Raw genomic sequence first — 21,932 nt, 5'->3', positions numbered from 1 at the left:
GGGTGGGGGGTTTGAAGCATCTGATTAGAGCCAGAGGCTCTAATAGGCTTCAAAATAGGGTGGGCTCTGGGCGCAGCGAGTGCTCCCTGATCTCACCCAATTGCATGTCAATAGCGAATACATTTTTTTGCTATTTTCACACTATGATTCCCCCTCCCCGCCAATCAGGAGGCAGGTCAGTAAGACCTGTTTCCTGATTGGCCAAAGTGCCAGGTGAGCCTATTGGATCAGACGGAACCTCCCCATAGGGGAGGGTGAGTAGCTGTCAGAGCTGTGAGCCCCGTGGGGGGGGTGGTATGAGTCTGGGTGCTATCCGAGCTGTGAGACGTGGGTGCTGTCAGAGCCATGAGCCCTGCAGGGGGGGGGGGGGGGGGTCGTGTGCTGTCAGAGCCAGAGCTGCTGAGCTGTGTTCCCTGACCTGTGATTCTGTATACACCGATCTGAGATGCTATATACCAGTGATGGCGAACCTTGGCACCCCAGATGTTTTGGAACTATATTTCCCATGATGCTCCGCTACACTGCAGAGTGCAAGAGCATCATGGGAAATGTAGTTCCAAAACATCTGGGGTGCCAAGGTTCTCCATCACTGGCCTAGTGGTAGCACCGGCCCTGCTTAAAGAGGAAGTAAACCCTGATGAGTTTACTTCCTCTTTTTTTCCCTGCAAAGGTAAAGCATAATGGACTACTATGCATCGCATACTACCCCATTATGTGTCACTTACCTGACACAGGAGCCAGCGAAGTCGCCGCTGTCCCCTGTAGTCCGCCGCATCCATCTTGCTGGTGGCGTCTCGCAGCTCCGCCGAATGACAGCGGCGAAGCCGCGATGACGTCACTCCCGCGCATGCGCACGGGAGTCGACAAATGCGGCAGCTCCATTCTTGGAACTGCTGCGTTTAGTGCGCCTGCGCGCCGCTGTCTACGGCGCATGCGCCGTAGACAGCGGTGCCCATTTTCGGGCAAATATCTCCTAAACCATATAGGTTTAGGAGATATTGCTTGGACCTACAGGTAAGCCTTAATCTAGGCTTACCTGTAGGTCAAAGTGGTTTGTAAGGGTTTACAACCACTTTAAGAGTGTCCTGGCCCTAATCCTCTCTCCCATAGTTCTGTTAAGAGACAATAAATCTCTTTTGCGTCCAAAAAAACGTCTGGCGCCCATCGATCCATCTTGCATCACACCCACCATGCCTGGTAACCCACCCTACAAAGCTTTCCCTAACTCTGGAGGTCACCAGTAGGCCTTTGGAGGCCTGGGGCCTTGCTACACCAGTACTAAAAATGTGTGCTGGGTTCTTCTTTAACAGCGGCATTCCATTGTTGTATTTTATGAAGATATCAGAGCGGTGGATTTGGTGGAGAAGAGTAAGGAAGTGATAAAGCAGATTCTTCTCTCTGGCGGAGTCCTGTCCTCATGCTCTGACCTTCTGCCCTTCCTGCATTAATGCTGCAGATGGCACCCCTGGCACACGACTCTCACCCTGGCACAAGAATGGTGAACACCCTTCCGCATCAGTCTACGACTATCAGGATATTAAAGAAGAAATCCACAGCAATGCCTGTAAAACAGAACAAAGGCCATTTTAGCAAAAGCCCTTTGTATCAAAATACACCTATCTCTGGGACTACATTTCCCATGATGCCCCTCTAGGTCTCCGATTGGCCCTCTGTTGTGGCCAATGGTGAGGGAAGCTTTCTCCTCACATGTACTGCCGACAAGAGAAGGGGGAGGGGCGCGAGCGGGGGAAACGTCTTCACAGCAGCTCCGCCCCTTGCCTCAACGTGCGGACACCTTGTCTGGAGGAGGAGCAGCCTCTGGGAGCAGAGAGCGGAACTCTCAGCGTGGCGCTGAGGCTGAGCTGTGTGTGAGAGAGACACACAGCTCAGCCCATGCAGCCGCCAGTTCCGCCGGAGGAGACACGGAACGGCCGCACGGAACGGTGGCCACGGCCTGTGTTAACCATGTTCAGGCCGCGGTCGCCGCTTACCTCCCGCTGTGCGGCCTAAACAGCAACATGCTATGGAGAGGGCGGCCCCGGCCCACCGGGCAAATGCCCGGTCTGCCCTATGGCCAGTCCGGGCCTGTACACTATAGTATCAAAAGTATTGGGACGACTACCTTTACACGCACATGAGCTTTAATGGCATCCCAGTCTTAGTCTGTAGATTTCAATATTGAGTTGGCCCACCCTTTGCAGCTATAACAGCTTCAACTCTTCTGGGAAGGCCGTCCACAAGGTTTAGGAGTGTGTCTATGGGAATGTTTGACCATTCTTCCAGAAGCGCATTTTTGAGGTCAGGCACTGATGTTGGATGAGAATGCCTGGCTCGCAGTCTCCGCCAGTGGCGTAGCGTGGGTTTTCAGTGCCCGGGGCAAGGCAAGTAATTCGCACTCCCTTGCGAGCACCATACTACAGTACACTGACCAGCATACTACACTACACTGACCGCTAGGGGTGCAACGGATCGTCACCGATCCGTGCGGTTCACCCCGCTCGGATCGGCACTGTGACGGATCGTCCATACACTCCGATTGAGTGCTTTCGTCATATACCACTTCCTCCCAGTCTGAATATAGATATCAGATATTCCAACCGCTCACAAGCACAAAACAAGACAAGACTTGCTTAGCTGCTCAACATGGACTGATTTATTAGGACCAAAATGACAAGTATTGATAATACAGTAGAAGGGGAGGTCCCCTCCCCCCCCCGTCCCCCCATAATTTATTCTAACAATACAACTGTAGCCAGAAACAGAATTAACCTGAACTAATTATCTAAATCAACACTCAGACTAGTTGACTGAGAGATAAGACTTTTCGGCTCCTAGCTCACTAACAATTCAATAGACATTACCATAAACATCAACACAGGGTTAAGTAGCACAAACAATGTGTGGAATACTCTTACAAGCCAGACTAGACTCATTTACATTCTACAAGACAACTCTTTGCTCTTTGACAGCCTACTCTGCAATACCCTGCCAATACTCTTACATACCCTGCCATACGCTGTAATACTCTGCCGTACCCAGCCATGCTCAGCCAATATTACAGTGGGGGAGATTGTGGATATTACAGTGGGGACTATATGGCGGTGGAATTTTCACAGGTTTTTGCAAATTCAATTATTTGCTGATCCGAAAAATGATCCGATCCGTGAGTTTTTTGATCCGTTGCACCCCTACTGACCACCATACTACACTACACTGACCACTATACACTGACCACCATGCTACACTATACTGTCCTGCCTACAGTCTCTCTCTACACTATACTGACCACCATACTATACTACACTATACTGTCCTGCCTACAGTCTCTCTCTCTACACTATACTGACCACCATACTATACTGTCCTATACTGTCCTGCCTACAGTCTCTCTCTACACTACACTGACCACTATACTAAACTACACTGACCACTATACTACACTATGCTGTCCTGACTACAGTCTCTCTCTATACTACACTGACCATTATACTACAGTAAGCTGACCACCGTACTACACTGCACTGACCACCATACTACGCTATACTGTCCTGCCTACAGTCTCTCTCTACACTACACTGACCACCACACTATACTACACTGACCACCATACTACACTATCCTGCCTACAGTCTCTCTCTACACTACACTGACCACCATACTACACTACACTGACCACCATACTACACTATACTGTCCTGCCTACAGTCTCTCTCTACACTGCGCTGACCACCATACTACACTACACTGTCCTGCCTGCAGTCTCTGTCTACACTACACTGACCACTATACACTGACCACCACACTACCCTACACTGACCACTATACTGTCCTGCCTACAGTCTCTCTCTTCACTACACTGACCACCATACTGCACTATACTGTCCTGCCTACAGACTTTCTACACTACACTGAACACTATGCTACAATACACTGACCACTATACTACACTATACTGTCCTGCCTACAGTCTCTCTCTTCACTACACTGACCACCATACTACACTATACTGTCCTGCCTACAGTCAGTCTCTCTGTACACTACACTGACATGACCACCATACTACACTACACTACACTACACTGACCTGCCCCCCCCCCCAAGGGGCGGTACCACTCACCTTCTTGTCCTGGCCTGCATCGGTCTGGAGATAGGAGGAGGGGGAGGAGAAGACAGTGGCGGCTCACATTTGTGCTTCTCTCCCACACGCTCTAGCTGCCATGTTCAGTGTCTGGCCGGCGCACTGGGATTGGGCGTAATGGGGGTCATGTGCGGAGGCGGTGACTTCAGGAGCGATCGCGGACAGGCCAGCCCTACACCTCACATGACCCCCATACACCCAATCACAGGGTACATGGGGGGGGGGGGAATGACAGAGGAACTTAAAATTTGGAGACGGCAGCCAGTAGTGACACTAATGATTTGGACCAGAGCACAGAGCAAGGTCCATAAAGAAATGGATGAGCGAGTTTGGGGTGGAGGAACTTGACTGGCCTGCACAGAGTCCTGACCTCAACTCGATGAATGAGAGCAGAGACCAGTGGTATAGCGTAGGGGGTGCCGTGGCCCCGGGCACGACATCATTCAAATTCATGGTCTCTGCTTGAGAAGGGAGAACTGAGCAGCTGAGTCACAGTTGGGGGGGGGGGGGGGGGAGCTGAGATAAGAAGCGACCGCACGCCTGGAAAAGGGGGGGGGAGGGGACTGCAGAGTCACCGATAGGAGGTGGAAACAAAGTTGCAGAGTCAATGCTTGGAGGTGGTAGGGGGATAAATTGAACTACTGAATACCTATAGGTAGGAGTAAACAGGATGAGCTGAGCTGCTGAGTCACTGCTAGAAGAGGGCATCAGGATGGCGGAGGAGGCATAGAGATACACAGCTGAGTCACTGCTGGGAGAGCTGAGCTGCTGTTGGAATGACTGAACTTCAATGATGTAGCACGCAGCTATAGAAAGGTTTCCTTTAAAGCGGGAGTAAACCTGCTGACATCTTTTTATTTATTTTTTTCAGACCTGCAAGGGAAAAAAAAAAAAAAAAAAGGGCATAATGAGCTAGTATGCATACTAGCTCATTATGAAAATACTTACCTTAGAATGAGGCCCCGACATCTTGCCCGATCCACGCTGAGGGAGCCGACATGTTCCCTCGGCATGTCTTCCGGGTATCGTGGCTCCGGCGCTGCGAGTGGCCGAAGCAGCCATATCGTCACTCCCGTGCATGCAAGACTATACAACCGCTTTAAATCTGAGATGCATCACATTACTGCTAACAAGAAAAATACCCAACCAAATCTTTATGCACTGGATCAGATTTAAAAAAAAAAAAAAAAAAAGTAACAAGATGAAAAACAGAGCAGAGCATGTCATCATATTCAACATAAACCAAATCTTTATTAAACATCCATAAAAGGATACAAACTATTAGTGAAAGGTTCTTGGGACAGCCAAGGTTAAAGGTTAAACGCACTTAAATACAATATAAATTCTACCCTCCCCCCTCCCCAGATCCATTACTGACATTGATCTAAGGTTGCTTTCACACTGTGCTATTTTCAGCGGCGCTTTACAATCCTTTTAGCGGGGTGGGGGTTTTTCAGCCGCTGGCGCTTTTAACCCCCACTAGCCGCCAAAAAGAAAAAAAAGGGTTAAAAACGACCCGCAAAGTGACGCTTTACTGGCGGTGCTGCCCATTCATTTCAATGGGCAGGAGCGGTGTATATGCCGCTCCTTCACCACTCCAAAGATGCTGCTTGCAGCAGTTTTTTTTTTTAGCCTCCTGCCAGCGCACCGATCCAGTGTGAAAGCCCTCCGGCTTTCACACTGAGACCCCTTTCCCACTGAGGGCGTTTTGCAGGCGCTATATCGTTAAAAATAGCACCTGCAAAACGCCCTAAAATTGCTGCTCCATTCACTCCAGTGTGAAAGCCCAGTCGTGGTAGACCAGATAAAAAGCAAAAAGTTAAATAAATTATATATCGGGCAAAATTAAACCACCATAAGGCTCCGTCATGCACACTACTGATGCTCATAAACTGAAGTTTTTTGGGAGTTTGGGCGTTTTTTCTAACAGCCCATAAACTCCCCTCTGTTATCCTGTGTGTGTCCATGCACACATGAATTGTGTGCATGGACATTGTCTGAACGCCCCAAAATCGATTGTCTGAACAACCCAAAATTGCGTTCAGGAGTTGGTTTTTCCGACCACAAAAAAATAAATAAAAAAAATAAAAATAAACGCTTAAAAACGTTAAACGCACATAAACGCTGATAAACGCTCAAAAATGTGTGTCACCAGCGTTTGTGAAAGTTTTTGATCCATTGAAAAATGTAATCCATTTTCTTAAAAAAATAAAACGCTAATAAACTCTATTGCAAAAACGTTGAAAGACTCACTGCAAAGCTACTGGCATTTTTAGAACGTTATTTTAACGTCCAGTGTGCATGGAGCCTAAGGAATCATGAGCAGACAAGAACAGCTGCCATACACGATAAACTGACACGTTTCGATTCTCAATTAATATAGATCTTCATCAGTGGGTCAATATGGTGGTGAATTCTGGAATATGATTTATATTTACATCAAAATCGTAAAAACAATAACGTTGATATAAAATAAAAGTGCATTACTTAAGCATTAGCTAACGCAGTTTTTTTTTTTTTTTATATAACATTATTGCTGTTTTTTAGGATTTTGATGTCTATATGCACCTATATTTCAGAATTCACCACCATATTCACTCAGTGATGAAGAAGTGTTATTTAGACCCCTTTCACACCAGGGCGTTTTGCAGGCGCTATAGCGTTAGAAATAGCGCCTGTAATCCGCCCTAAAAAAGATGCACCATTGTCTGTAGTGTGAAAGCCCCGAGGGCTTTCACACTACAGCGGTGCGCTGGCAGGACGTCAGGGAAAAGTCCTGCCAGCAGCTTCTTTGGAACGGTGTGTTTACCGCTCCTCCACCGCTGCTCCCCATTGAAATGAACGGGGGCAGCGCTGTAATGCTATTGCGGCGTATTGTCAGCGGTTTTAACCCTCTCGGCCACTAGCGGGGGGTAAAAGCACCCCGCTAGCGGCCAAAAATGCACCGTAAATCCGGCGGTAAAACGCTGCTAAAAATAGCTGCGTTTTACCGCCCACGCTATGGGCGGTGTGGTGTGAAAGGGGTCATATTGAAAATGGAAACATGTAAATGTATCATATATGGCATCTTATTGCCTGCTCATGATTCTTTATGGTGGTTTAATGTTGTCGGATATACAAACATCAGATTTTCAGTTTTATCTGGTCTACCATGACTTTGCTTGTTAATTATATACATAAAATACATACAATTTAAAGTTTTTATATTTGTTCATGTGGGTATTTCCACCCATCCAATAATATTACAATCTATACTACTAGTAGGGATATGGCACTATTTGTCTAGCCTGGTTGGATCATAAATGCCCATTTGACAGTCCAGATTTCTGTAACGCCCAGGTGTAGCAGGACAGCGAAGATTTGCAGAGCTGGATATAAAAACCGGAGGCAGAGGATGTTGGATTGAAGCCAGTATGCATCTTTGGAGGAGGGAGGGGGGTTAGTTGACAAAGGATAAGGGCACTTTGTTTTTAAAGTTTGTGTAAAATTCTAATTACAATCCTGGTACCATTTCTGCAAAATGGGTGGCAGAGTAACCGGACCAATCGGATTGTTTTATTTCCAAAGAACAGAGGTAAATAAAACTGAAAACTGCTGGCATAGACGGGATAATGCTTGGTGACGGGAATAGCTGACGAAGCCGTTGTGTTGGATTATAGCACGCCATCCGCGCCATCATCTCTTCACCCTCTTCGGAGAAGGCTCCCCTTCTTTCTTCAGCCACTGGTGCATTAACCCCGCGCTGGTCTTTTTTGGCGACACAGCGAACTGAGAAAGTTTTGGTGACTTCAGAGGCCCTCCTGACTCTTCTTTTTTTGGAGATTTACTCTGCAGCCAATGCAACATCTTCTTACTGCTGGCGCTGAGCGCGGGCTCCTGCGGGGAAAAAAAATAAAATAAAAATATGTTTGAGAGAATATAAAAAAAATAAATAAATAAAAAAAAAGGTAACATCTCGAAACACAAAGAACAGCTTGTTTACATAATGACCTTTTTGGGTTTCAGAATGATGGGAACAATGCATTCGGCGGTGTTGTTCCGGGAGTTGTTCACTACGGTGGACACGGGGTGGTAGGTGATGTTTTCAGAGGGGTGAATGACTTTAAGTGCTTCTTTGGCAGGCACCTCACCATAATCCAACCATTTCTGGATCTCCTCGTCTCCATCCAGTATAGCCGGCATTCTGCAAATAAAGCAAGTGTCAGGAGACATGAGAAAATGGTACATTACAAGAGAAGAAAGTGTGAAAAAAAAAAAGATATGGTAATTAGTGAAAATGTATAGGCTGCTGTCCTTGGCTCCCTGAAAATGCCAGTCTGCTGGCTGTACCTGGCTTTAATTCTCTGGGATACATTAATATGCATAACCTCGCTTGAAGGCCTTGTACATAAGGGCTTCAGATTATATAAGAGCAACATGTACAGTAAGCTTTTACAAGGCACGTGCAATGCATTTAAAGTGTTACTTAGCCCGGGACCCTGCATTCACTATTTCTGGTCTCCCACAGTACACAGGACATGGAAATGCAATTATTTTAGGGTGTAAAATGTTCCTAAAGGTGAACTAACCCTGTGAAACAGGGATATGCAATTAGTGGACCTCCAGCTGTTGCAGAACTACAAGTCCCATCATGCCTCTGCCTCTGGGTGTCATGCTTGTGGCTGTCAGAGTCTTGCTATGCCTCATGGGAATTGTAGTTCTGCAACAGCTGGAGATCCGGTAATTGCAAATCTCTGCTGTAAAACATACCTACCCCCCCCCCCCTCCCCCAAAAATAAAAAAATATATATAATAATGCAGCTGAACAGAGCTGCTCTTATATAAGTTATGTACAGGGCTTAACCGGCCATTCAGGTTTTCTAGGTGTTGTGCTCAGACAGCACTCTGCAAGGGCAAGACACTGAAATGAAATGATGGTACATTTTGCTCTCTTCTATACATTCCAGGATTCGTTTTTTTTGGGGGGGGGGGGGTTTGTTTTTAGAGCTCTGTGTTTTGATGTCAGTAGTTTTATAGAAGAGGAGAAGTCACAGGCACTGCGGTTGTTACAAGAGTTCAGCCGGCTGGATGGAGGAAGAGAGATGATCTGCTCCACTGAGCACTGAGTCAACAGCAGTAAAGAGACCTCCACCAGAGGAACACAGAGAAAGGCTATAGAAACAAAACAGGTCATCACTTTCTCCTGAGAGTGGCGGATCACTATATGTATGAATCTGCTCTGCCCACAAAACCGCAAATTGTAGTTTTCAGATATGAATCAAGGTGGTAAAACATTCTATTCTGTTCTATACCAGCTTTCCCTCACTGCTCTGTGGTAATGGAAATGGATGAATCCATGCAGATGGCAGAGGCTCTGGACATCTCTAGATAAGAAGAGACTTTCCATTCACTGGACTGAGAACATTTATTAGAATGGTAATCATTATAGATCAGAATATTGAGTCACATTCAGCTGGACTCATTCTGTAATGATGAAGCCATTTTGTAGCTTCTCCAAGCCACATTTAACTAAAATCAGGGGTGCCCAACCAGTGGCCCGGGGGCCACATGTGGCCCGCGGAGACCTCTGATGTGGCCCACGACCTCCTGCTCTGGGATAGAATATAAAGAATATTGTTATTAAAGGTCAGTTTATTATTAAAATCACAGTGTATATGTGGGCATATCTTTTCTGTAGTGTTTACTGGGCTGCTTTCAAACTGATCCGCAGGTGCAGAGCAATTTGCCTGCACTGAGCCATAGACTTCTATTATTACCTGCGAGTTTGGTGGACGGACATGCCATCCACCCGCTCCGCTCATTGTGGCCCGCGACCGGTTACCAAGTCGCTTAAGTGGCCCTCGCTCTTCAAAAGGTTGGGCACCCCTGAACTAAATGTTAAATCTGAAAATCAGAGGTGTTCTGTCACATTAGCAACCATGTAACGTCAGCAGGTTTGCTGCTGCTTTTAAAATGTAACATCTAAACAGTCCGTCGGATTTACAAAGACTGTATTTAAGCATATAAGCTCCGTTTTGTGTTGAAAATAACTGTGAAATCTAAAACTCTGGTGGGTGTAACAAGATGTCCACTTGCCCCCTTCTCACTCTATCATTACTGTGCAGGAGTGTATGGTGTAGCAAGATGGCGGCGATGAAATGTCACTTTCTGATGAGGCAGCGGTCGCCGCTGGGAGTACCAAGACGGCCGCTGCTCTGAAGCTAGGCCGAAGCCGTGGCCTTTCCAAAGCCACGCGATCAGTGGAGGCTCCGCGGATTGCGTGGTGTGCCGATCCGAACAGGGTGACCGGTTCAGATCATGGATCGGTGACGATCCGTTGCACCCCTACCTGACACCAAAACATATTGTATAGGTGAGGAATCGTTATCTTCTTGCATTAAATAGCTTTTTATTGCTGAAAGCTTTTATTTATTATCAGTCAGAGTTTTGCATTATTGTTTCATGTTTTTTTCACCCCCTGAAACGGCTGTTTTCTGATCACCTCAACAGATACAACATAGGTACACTGGTCATAACAGATCTCATAGGCTTTCACTGCTGACCTACTCCTGAAAAAGCTAGTTGACTGGCTGTTATGCTAATCTTCTGGCTTTAAAGAGACAGGGTCAACAGCTCATTCAGGGAAAGGCGACAGTGGCCAGTGGTAAACCAGCCCTGCAAGCAATGTATTCTCAGCCAACCACGCTCCCTTGCTGCAGGAGGTCACCCTGGGTAAGCTTTGGTGATAGCGCACACCCTGGTGGGTGACGTCACTGCTCCACCCACATGACAGTGGCCTGGTAACTGGACAATGAAAAAGAAATTGGCATCATCTGTGCTTATATTAGCTTTCCACAATTCACATGGACTATACAAAAGACCTACTCATTTCGGTTTTTATACTTGCCGGTCATGTATCCCGTTCATGGCCTTGGATGCGTCCACTGTAATTACTGTGTAGGAATACAGAGGCTCCCCTCCGTTGGGTGGCTCCCAGCAGTCAAACAGTCCAGCCATAGTGAGTAATCTGCTGCCACCGCCATCAGTAGAACCCTTCTCATCTGAAGACTACAAAGGAGAGTGCAAAACAAGAACCATTAGTCACACTTGCTTTATGGAAGTCATTTTTAAGTTGTTAGCACCTTAAAGTCAAACTCCAGCCAAAACTTGGGAAAGTGCAAGCAGGGCTATCTCAATGAATGGGCACCGCCCAGAGGCCCCCGGTGCATGGGAGGCCCCATGATAATCTTGCATTGCATCATACTTGCCAACTGTCCCAGATTTGCTGGGATAATCACATTTTTAACTAAGCTGTCTCCGGACGCCAGTGTCCCAGAACCTGCACTGTGCCCTCCTGACCTTCCCTGTACTGTGTCTCTGCCCCCCCCCCCCCTTTGTGTTGATTAGCCTTTGGATTATGGCCTGTTTTCTTATCGTTTAAAATGTATTTTATTGAAAGTACTAATATATGTTTAATTCTATCAACTATTTATACTTTAATTCTTGAGAGTAGGTGCTTAAATTGGGGCAGGCTGGTAGGGGCTCCATTGTATTACTTTGCCCAGGGACCCATGATGCTATTAAGACGACCCTGAGTGCAAGGAAGAGTTAGAGCTTTGATTAGGTTTTTATTGCTGTCTGCATCTTAATTGTGGAGGTCTCCCCTAATTTCCTGTCAGGACAGGAAGTGAAGGGAAACTCTCAAATGGGACACAAACAAAAGATGGGAACAGATATTTAGTAGAACGAGGAAGGGCAGGAACATCTGCCAATGTTTAAAAGCTGAACTCCAACCTTTCCTTCAGGCTCCTCTCCTATACTGATATTGCTTATTCGAATTTCACTGCACACTGTGAGCTTCTCACTTTCTATATTAGGTGCTAAAGCAAGTCATATAGAGCCGCTTCATTTCCTGGCTGGAAGGAGTCCAGCATCATTTAGCATTTCCCTCCCCAGCCTGTTTGCCCCTGGCCTGCCCCTTTTATTCACTGGATTTTATTTTAATTTATTTATTAAGCCCCAAAACCATGTAGTAGAAGAGCCTGCCTCATTGCATACACATTGAAACGCCTAAGGTTTGAACTCATATTATATGGTTTTGTTAAATCTGAAGGAAAAAAAATAAAAAATCAGCAGAAAATCTGCAAGTATCTATGTAGTGCGGTCCATTTACACAGCGCTTTTACATATATTATACGTTCACATCAGTCCCTGCCCTCAAGGGGCGTACAATCTCAGGTCCCTAACCAACATTCATATCTACAATTTTTATGGTTTTGAATCCGCGGTGGTGCAAAAATTAAAAAATGAAAAAAAACAAAAAACATTAAGTGTACAAAAAACGTGCATGTGAAACACACAATAAAAAGTGCACTTTAGGGTGCGCTTTGCCCAACCTTGAAGGGGTAAGACCTCTTTCCTGATCCCCCGGGGTGCAAGGCTCCTGACAGGGACACATACACATAGGGCCAATCTAGACAGAAGCCAATGAACCTACCAGCATGTCTTTAACCATCTCGATACAGTGCATTTTCACCCCCTTCCTGCCCAGGCCATTTTTCAGCTTTCAGCGCTGTCACACTTTGAATGACAATTGCGCAGTCATACAACACTGTACCCAGTTGAAATTGTTATAATTTTGTCCCCACAAATAGAGCTTTCTTTTGGTGGTATTTGATCACCTCTGCGGTTTTTATTTTTTACCTTATAAACAAAAGAAGAGTGACAAGTTTGAAAAAAAAATATATATATATATTTTTTTACTTTTTGCTATAATAAATATCCAATAATTTTTTTTTTTTTTATACACATTTTTTCCCCCTCAGTTTAGGCCGATATGTATTCTTCTACATATTTTTGGCGCAAAAGTTATACTACAAAATAGAGGATAGATTTATAGCATTTTGATTTTTTTTTTTTTTTTTTTTTTTTTACTACTAGTAATGGCAGGGGTCTGCGATTTTTATCGTGACTGTGATATTGCGGCGGACATATTTGACACATTTTTGGAACCACATTTATACAGCGATCCATGCTATAAAAATGCATTGATTACTGTATAAATATGACTGGCAGGGAAGGGGTTAACACCAGGGGGTGATCAAGGGGTTAATATGTTCCCTGGGAGTGATTCTAACTGTAGGGGGAGAGGGACCGATCAGTGTTTCTCTGTACTGAGAATACACCATCAGTCTCCTCTACCCTGAAAGGACAGTGGATCTTTGTGCTTACACACACACACACACACACACACACACACAGATCCACGGTCCTGCTGTGCTACCAGGCAATCACGGGTGCCCGGCGGACATCGTGGCGGCCAGGCACGCGCATTGAGTCCCCAGTGACAGGCGACCGGCGCATGTGCCCCCTGGTGGGCCGGGAAGGCGAGGGCGTCAGATGACGCCCTCCCGTAACGAGAGCTGCGCTGCGCTGCCTGGCCGTCAATTGACAGCTGGTGGTCAGCCAGCAGTTAAAGTGTGGGAGGAAACCGGAGTACCCGGGAGGAAACCCATGCAGGCACAGGGAGCAGGGCAGGACTTACCATTGGGTTTGACTGGGCTCAAGCCCATGGGCCCCGCAGAGATACATAGCCAAGTGTTCTCGGCTCCGCTCCGCTCACAGTCCTGCCCTATGATGGACATAACACAGGGACTGGGCGTGACTGTGAGCCGAGTACTCTCGCTACTCTCGGCTCCGCTCGGGACTGCGAGAGGACCCGAGAGCCGCTGAGAGGACCCAAGAGCCGGCGAGAGCCCCCGAGAGAACCCGAGAGCCGGTGAGAGCCCCAGAGAGCCGCCAAGATACACAGGACTCTGTATCTCGGCGGCGCCATTTTTAAACTTCAAGACTGCAATGACAAGGCTACAAATGACACTGGGGCAAGGCTGCAAATGACAAGGCTACACTGACAAGGCTGCAAATTACACTGACAAGGCTGCAATGACACTGGACAAGGCTGTAGATGGATGGACATTGATAAGGCTGCATTGATGGGCATTTAAATGTAAGTTTTTTTCCCTTAAACTTCCCTCCTAAAAGTTTTTTTCCTTAAAATTCCCTCCTAAACTTGCGGTGCGTGTTATACGACGGCGCATGTTGTAAGCTGATAAATACAGTAATGTATAGATGGTAGGGCCCGAAAGTGACTCAAGCCCAGGGGCCCCCACCACCCTAAGTCCTGCCCTGACAAGGAAAACATGCAAACTCCAGGCAAGAGTTCTTTTAATCATGGAAGCTAGACATCAGATGCAGGAATTATCCAGGGAGGTCTTTATGCAAAATGACACCCAACCATTAAAAGCAAAAGTTTAAAAATGTGCATAACTCCTCCCAAGAGCTAGCCCACTCTTTGCATCAGAATTGAGGGCTCGAGAGGAGTACAGAGTCAGGGTGCTGTGAAGTGTTCAGGAAGCTATGAACAGCACCCTGCTGGACCCTTAGCCCCCCTCACCAGCTATGATATACCTGCAGTGCATAGAGAATCACAGAAGCAGAAGGTAACAAGGTAATTTAGTGATTTCAGGTAGATACCTGTTCGGCTTTAATTGGTGGGAAATATATATAATATGGCTGTTTTTCACCATCCTGCCTTCTCCACTCAAAGAATCCATCTGCTAGAATCACACAGCGCTTTCCTTTAAAGAGGGGCCCCTGTGAAGAGACATCTAGAAAGTTAGAGACAGTATCCTGAACACCTTTTCTAAACTAATCAGATCACGGGGGGGGGGGGGGGGGGGGGCTTATCAATTGGGGAGTCATCCCCTTTCCCTCCTACCACATAAATCAGACAAGTAGTGAAAGATCCACATGAAAGGGTATTAGGACACAGATTAAAGAGGAAGTAAACCCTGATGAGTTTACTTCCTCTTTCATTTCCTGCAAAGGTAAAGCATAATGGACTACTATGCATCGCATACTAACCCATTATGTGTCACTTACCTGACACAGGAGCCAGCGATGTCACCGCTGTCCCCTGTAGTCCGGAGCATCCATCTTCTCGGTGGGTCTCGCTGCTCCGCCGCTGTCATTCGGCGAAGCCGCGATGACGTCACTCCCACGCATGCGTATGGGAGCCGCCACGCGCGGCATATTCGCCGTTGACGGTGCCGCGCTCAGTGCGCCTGCGCGCCGCTGTCTACGGCGCATGCGCCGTAGACAGCGGTGCCTGTCTTTCGGCAAATATCTCCTAAACCTACACGGTTTATGAGCTATTTCTTGGACCTACAGGTAAGCCTTAATCTAGGCTTACCTGTAGGTCAAAGTGTGTTGTAAGGGTTTACAACCACTTTAATACATTGCATACAAAATAGTAAAGCAATGGCTACAGCAGACAGGAAGAGAAAATAAGGTCCCCATCTGAGGTTTTGGGGGCTAAAACACCCCATTCTCAAGGAGGTTTTACTATTTGTGCTGGGCTATATTGACAAGATATATGTATTTATGTATGGATGTTCCTGTGCAAAGACAACAGCTAGATCAAACAAAGGCAATTCTCCAGCCTTCTCCAAGAACGATGGTCACAAAAAAAATAAAATAAAAAAAAATAAAAAAATAAAAAACTACAGGATGATTTTCAGGGAAAAACAAAACAAAAGAACTCTCACCTTGTACAAGGTTTTCTCAGCCATGGTGTCGCTGCGGCAGTTGCTGGTGTTGTACTGCATTTTGGAGGGGTCGGTTTCGGTGAACCAGGAAGGGATGAGACCCCAGCGCATGGCGGCAAGAACTCGCTCTGATGAGTCAGCATCCTACAGGCAGAAAAATAAATCACGATTAGGTCTTTAGTTCAAGAAGGAATTCAAAGAGAAAAGTGAAAATCAATCAGTAATTGGCTCATTCTAGCCAATTCTAATTCAGAACGTCAAGAACGCCGTGACGTACAGCACGTACGATGAACGGAGAAAAATTAAGTTCAATAGCCAGTGCTGCTCTTCTGTTTTGATTCTGAGCATGCGTGGCACTTTGTGCATCGGAATTGTCTATACACGATCGGAATTTACGCTAACGGATTTTGTTGTCAACATTTTTTAGATCCAGCCCTCTCAAACTTTGCGTGTCGGAAATTCCGATGGAAAAAAGTCAAATAGAGCCCACACACAGTCGGAATTTGTGAAAACAAGCTCAGAAAGTCTGACCGTGTGTGTGGACTCTATTGGACTTTTTCCATCTGAATTTCCGACACACAAAGTTTGAGAGGGCTGGATCTAAAAATTTTCCAACAAAATCCGTTTGCGTAAATTCCGATCGTGTATATAGACAATTCCGATGCACAAAGTGCCACGCACGCTCAGAATCAAAACAGAAGAGCAGCACTGGCTATTGAACTTCATTTTTCTCCGTTCATCGTACGTGTTGTACGTCGCGGCGTTCTTGACGTTCGGAATTTCCGACCAACTTTGTGTGACCGTGTGTATGCAAGACAAGTTTGAGCCAACATCTGTCAGAAAAAAAAATCCCGTGGATTTTGTTGTCGGAATTGCAATTGATCTATTGCTGTGCTAGCTGCTTTCTTACATTGGTTGCAGACAGCGCGGTATATTTGCTTTAGATTTCCCACAAGAGGCGGTTTGGTTGGTAGCCTCAGCTGTCAGGGCAATTTCTGATACTTCAGATTCCCTTCTACAGGTCCCTCCCTGGCTGTCACACCGATTCTCTAACCTAAATATTATAAGTCACTTACTGATAAGAAGTACGCAGATCAGTAGTTGTGACACCAGAGGATACTTGTTCCAGGACAATGACCCAGCAATGGCAGTCTACTCCATGCTTTACACAATGGTTTAAAAAAAAAAAAAAAAATTCGAAAAAAACTGCAGCATTTTCATTCTGAAACCAGCTGTGTCACGTCTGTCCCTGCGGTTGCGGTTTACTGAAACCATATAACAAACTTAGCACTGGTCTTATTATTTTTAAACCCCGAGAACAGCTGGCAAGCCGTCTACAGAACCTGACAAGGGGAGCTCTTAATTGCCACAATCCAACATTGATAATGTGTTAAAGTGGTTGTAATACCCCCCCCCCCCCCCCCCAGCCCCGAGACATTTTTACATATAGGCAAGCCTATAATAAGGCTTACCTATATGTACTGAAAATATATTGTAAACGTGCGCCGTTTATGAGATATTTACCTCGTAGTGCGCCTATGACGTCATCGGAGCATGCGCAGTGAATAAACGCCCCCGCCCCCCCCCGTGCCTTTTCTTCCCCAGGATGCACGGGACTGAGGTTAGGCAGCTCCAGCCAGTCACAGAGCCGGAGTCCACGGCCCCCGGGAAGCCAACGGGGCGAAGATGGATGCTTCCTGCAGTGGGGACATCGCGGGCTTCGTTTGCAGGTAAGTGCCACATAATGGGCTAGTATGCGATGCATACTAGCCCATCATTTTACAAAAAAGACAAAAGATGGGGCTTCTGGACTTTTTAGGCACCATGTATAAAATAACAATCATAGAATAAAGATAAAAATTAACATTTTATTAAGAACATATTATTTTTTTCATTGTACTAGACAATTGTCTAGTACAATGAAAATAAATCATTGAAAATCATTGAAAATAAAAAGTCCAGAAGCCCCATCTTTTGTCTTTTTTGTAAAATATTAATTGGGACGTGGCACTTGCTGTACTTCTGTGTATCCACAGCACCACTCTGTGCGAGATGCATTTTTTTTTTGATTAGCATTTACTAGCCCATCATGCTTTTACTTTACAGGGGGGAAAAAAAAAAAAGAAGAAGAAGTAAAAGCCATCAGGGTTTACTTCCTCTTTAATAATCATAACATTATTGATAAGGATCACCTTCTGGAAATGCTTCAAGGACAGGAGGACGGGGCTGTTAGACTGGGGACATTTGTTGTACGAAGGTTTGTACTTGTCCGAATCGCCGTCCCGCCACCCAGGACGCTTTCTTTCTCCCCGTTTGTTTTGGTATTCACAAGCTTTGCCGACGTCGTCCGGTGCCAGGGTACAGGCCGTGCGTCCGCACATCTTTGCTCCAGCTTTACAGAGACCTGAGAAAAAGAAGAAGAAGAAAAAAAGAATGGTGACTGCGTGTGATTTATCAACAAATTAAAGCACGGAGACATGGATGGATGAGTTTGCTTTGAATATTAAAAATGAAATAGCATTTTCAGTTTGTGGAGCTCAGATGCAGTTTAGTTCCGCTTTAAACATCAGCTCTGGAAGATTTACCCCCCTTCCTAACCAGGCCATTTTTTTTTTTTTTCAATACGGCTTTAAATGACAATTGCGCGCTCGTGTGACGCTGTACATAAATAAAATGTATGTCCTTTTTTTCCCCACAAATAGAGCTTTCTTTTGGTGGTATTTGATCACCTCTGCGTTTTATTATATTTTGCGCTATAAACAAAAAAAGAACATTTTGGGGAAAAAAATTATGGAATTTTTTACTTTCTGCTAAAAAAAAACAAGTAAAAAAAAAAAATAAAAAAAAAAAAGGAAAACAAAAAATTTAATTTCTTCATCAGTTTAGGCTAATATGTATTCTGCTACATATTTCTGGTAAAAAAAGAAAATCCCAACAAGGGTATATTGATTGGTTTGTGCAAAAGTTATATTGTCTACAAACTGTGGGATATTTTTTATTTTTTTTTCCTGTGGTGGCCGTCAGTGACTTATAGTGGGACTGTGACATTGCAGCGGATAAATCGGACACCGACAGTTTTTGGGGACCAGTGACACTAATACAGTGATCAGCGCTAAAAAAAAAAAAAAATAATATATATATATATATATATATATATATATATATATATATATATATATATATATATATATATATATATATATTATATATATATATATGCACTGTCACTGTACTAATGACACTGGCAAAGGGTTAAACATATACCTAAGTTGTGCTTACTCACTGTGGGGGATGTTCTTTGACTGGGGGAAGGCAAAGATCTGTGTTCCTGCTTTGCAGAAACACAGGATCAGGACAATCCCCTCTGCCAGAATAAAGATCTGCCTTGTTTACATGGGCAGACTGCTGTTCTGCTTGTGTCCCGACAGACATCGAGTCTGTTGGATCCGCCGATTGACTCCCGTTGTGTCCAATTATAGCGGAGAGCGGGTTGCCGGGGGCGCACGCCCCCTAGACCCGGAAGTGTCAGATCACGAATTAGGGTACATGATCTGGAGCAGAGAGGCCGCCCTGCCGCAGTAAATGTACTGGGACAGTCGCTAAGCAGTTAAATACCAACCAAAGGAAGCTTGGTCTTAAAAAAAAATAAATAAACATTGGTACAGTGCTGCATGCCAGAGAAAGTGTTACTTAAACTATCACAGCACTGACAACTAAAAAAAAAAAAAAAAAAAAAAAAGGCCTGGTTGTGGTTAATGAAGGGGTATGCTGTATACAGGCGGCACTTACCATGTAACATTGTATCGGTTTATGTAATACTTCAAATATTTTTAAATCATTACAGGAAACATTGTTTCTTTTTAAATGCAGCTCCCCAGTCAGTACAATACCCCCCCGGGGACACAGCTGACACACGGCAGGCTGAATAAAATAAAGGACACCTGGGTGCCGGCAGAGTCCACCACGGGTCAGAACCCCCCCCGGGGGCACTTCACACCGACATCATTGCTGTGCGATTTGCTACCATTATAAACCAGGAGCAAAAAGGGGGTGTTGTCTACAGAAACCGGGTGCATGATTTACAGTGTATGTACAGATACAACTTTTTTTGTTGTTGTTTTGGATAGGGACTAGGTCCATATTCTTCTCTATGCAATGCAGGCAGATCATGGCTGGTGGGAGGGGCTTGTAGGGTGCTGTACATGGCTTCCTGAAAACATCACAGCACCCGGCATCACTACGCCCAGCCAGTACCAGTCCCAGCATGGAAGGCTGCACTGCACTATAGAGGAGGACCACAAGTCCCAGCATGGAAGGCAGCACTGTACTACAGAGGAGGACCACAAGTCCCAGCATGGAAGGCTGCACTGCACTACAGAGGAGGACTACAAGTCCCAGCATGCAAGGCCGCACTGCACCACAGAGGAGGAATACAAGTCCCAGCATGCAAGGCCGCACTGCACTACAGAAGAGGACTACAAGTCCCAGCATGCAAGGCTGCACTGCACTACAGAGGAGGACTACAAGTCCCAGCATGCAAGGCCGCACTGCACTACAGAGGAGGACTACAAGTCCCAGCATGCAAGGCTGCACTGCACTACAGAGGAGGACTACAAGTCCCAGCATGCAAGGCTGCACTGCACTACAGAGGAGGACTACAAGTCCCAGCATGCAAGACTGCACTACAGAGGAGGACTACCAGTCCCAGCATGCAAGGCTGCACTGCACTACAGAGGAGGACTACAAGTCCCAGCATGCAAGGCTGCACTGCACTACAGAGGAGGACTACAAGTCCCAGCATGCAAGGCTGCACTGCACTACAGAGGAGGACTACAAGTCCCAGCATGCAAGGCTGCACTGCACTACAGAGGAGGACTACAAGTCCCAGCATGCAAGGCTGCACTGCACTACAGAGGACTACAAGTCCCAGCATGCAAGGCTGCACTGCATTAGAGGGGGACTACAAGACCCAGGATGCAAGGCTGCACTGCATTAGAGGGGGACTACAAGACCCAGGATGCAAGGCTGCACTGCATTAGAGGGGGACTACAAGACCCAGCATGCAAGGCTGCACTGCATTAGAGGGGGACTACAAGACCCAGGATGCAAGGCTGCACTGCATTAGAGGGGGACTACAAGACCCAGGATGCAAGGCTGCACTGCATTAGAGGGGGACTACAAGACCCAGGATGCAAGGCTGCACTGCATTAGAGGGGGACTACAAGACCCAGCATGCAAGGCTGCACTGCATTAGAGGGGGACTACAAGACCCAGGATGCAAGGCTGCACTGCATTACAGAAGAGGACCACAAGTCCCAGCATGCAAAGCTGCACTATGGAGGACTACAAAACCCAGCATACAAAACTGCTATGATCAGCAGGAGGAGAACTTGAAGTCCACACAGCCCAGTATGTTGGGACTTGTAGTCCTCCGTCTTGCAGTTTGGGATGTTGAGGTTACATAATAAGAGTCTCTCTCTCTCTGCCTCTCCCCCTCCCCCTCCCCCTCCCCCTCTCCCTCTCCAGCACTGACCTGTACCGGGAGGACACACCGAGCCTCTCAGGTGACATCACTCCGCCATGTTCCCGCATCTGGCCCCTCCCACCAACCCACAGGGAGACACCACGGCAGACGTCACCGGCTCACGCGCTCTAGTCAGCCCGGGAGGGGCGGGGACAAGTGCTGGGCGGGAAGGTGTTGTGACTGACTGAGGCTGTATGTGAGGGAGACATGACGCCTCACCTCACCTGAGGCATACAGGACCCCTCACTGAGGACCTGTGATCACTGAGGAGGTGTATATGAAATGACATTGTTGCTAAGAAATAAATGATATGATTAATATCACCAATAATTACCCCAAGTCTCCATCTGTTCAGAAACACCATCTTCATGGTCCTTTTTCTATTAAAATAAACAATAAGTTCAATTTTTACATTCTGAGCAGGAAAAATGGAATCCAGGAGGAGGGAACCTTACCCCTGACCTTCTCCTGAGGTAACCTGGCATCCTGACATAGCTAGGCATGTGCGGCTCGTTTGGTTTCCGAACTGAAATTACAACACATTATTTCGTTATAAGTAAAACAGAACAGAATACAAAATAACAGAATAGAAAAAATAGAATACAAAAGAATAGGGAACAAAAATAGAATAGAATAAATATAACCATCTCCCAAAAAATACATTTAAATAACATAGAAAATAATA

The 21,932-nt window shown here is 46.0% G+C and overlaps 1 protein-coding gene across 1 annotated transcript; it reads right to left on the bottom strand.

Moving 5' to 3' along the window:
* Positions 1–5,364: 5,364 nt before the first annotated feature.
* On the bottom strand, positions 5,365–21,398 carry HMCES (5-hydroxymethylcytosine binding, ES cell specific). The gene is made up of 7 exons (XM_077451704.1): positions 21,257–21,398; positions 17,916–18,127; positions 15,724–15,867; positions 14,651–14,770; positions 11,025–11,185; positions 8,129–8,321; positions 5,365–8,014 (listed from the first exon to the last, which is right to left on the bottom strand). Exons 2-7 carry the CDS (start codon positions 18,102–18,104, stop codon positions 7,814–7,816), a joined length of 1,008 nt encoding a protein of 335 aa, XP_077307830.1. The 5' UTR covers positions 18,105–18,127; positions 21,257–21,398; the 3' UTR covers positions 5,365–7,813.
* Positions 21,399–21,932: the final 534 nt, after the last annotated feature.

The sequence above is a fragment of the Lithobates pipiens genome, unplaced genomic scaffold (genome assembly GCF_037356315.1).
Source record: "Lithobates pipiens isolate NorthernLeopardFrog02 unplaced genomic scaffold, aLitPip1_a1.2 Scaffold_23, whole genome shotgun sequence".
NCBI classification, from domain to species: Eukaryota; Metazoa; Chordata; class Amphibia; order Anura; family Ranidae; genus Lithobates; species Lithobates pipiens.
Note: the sequence above shows the minus strand (reverse complement) of the source record. Positions and strands in the feature narration are given on the sequence as shown.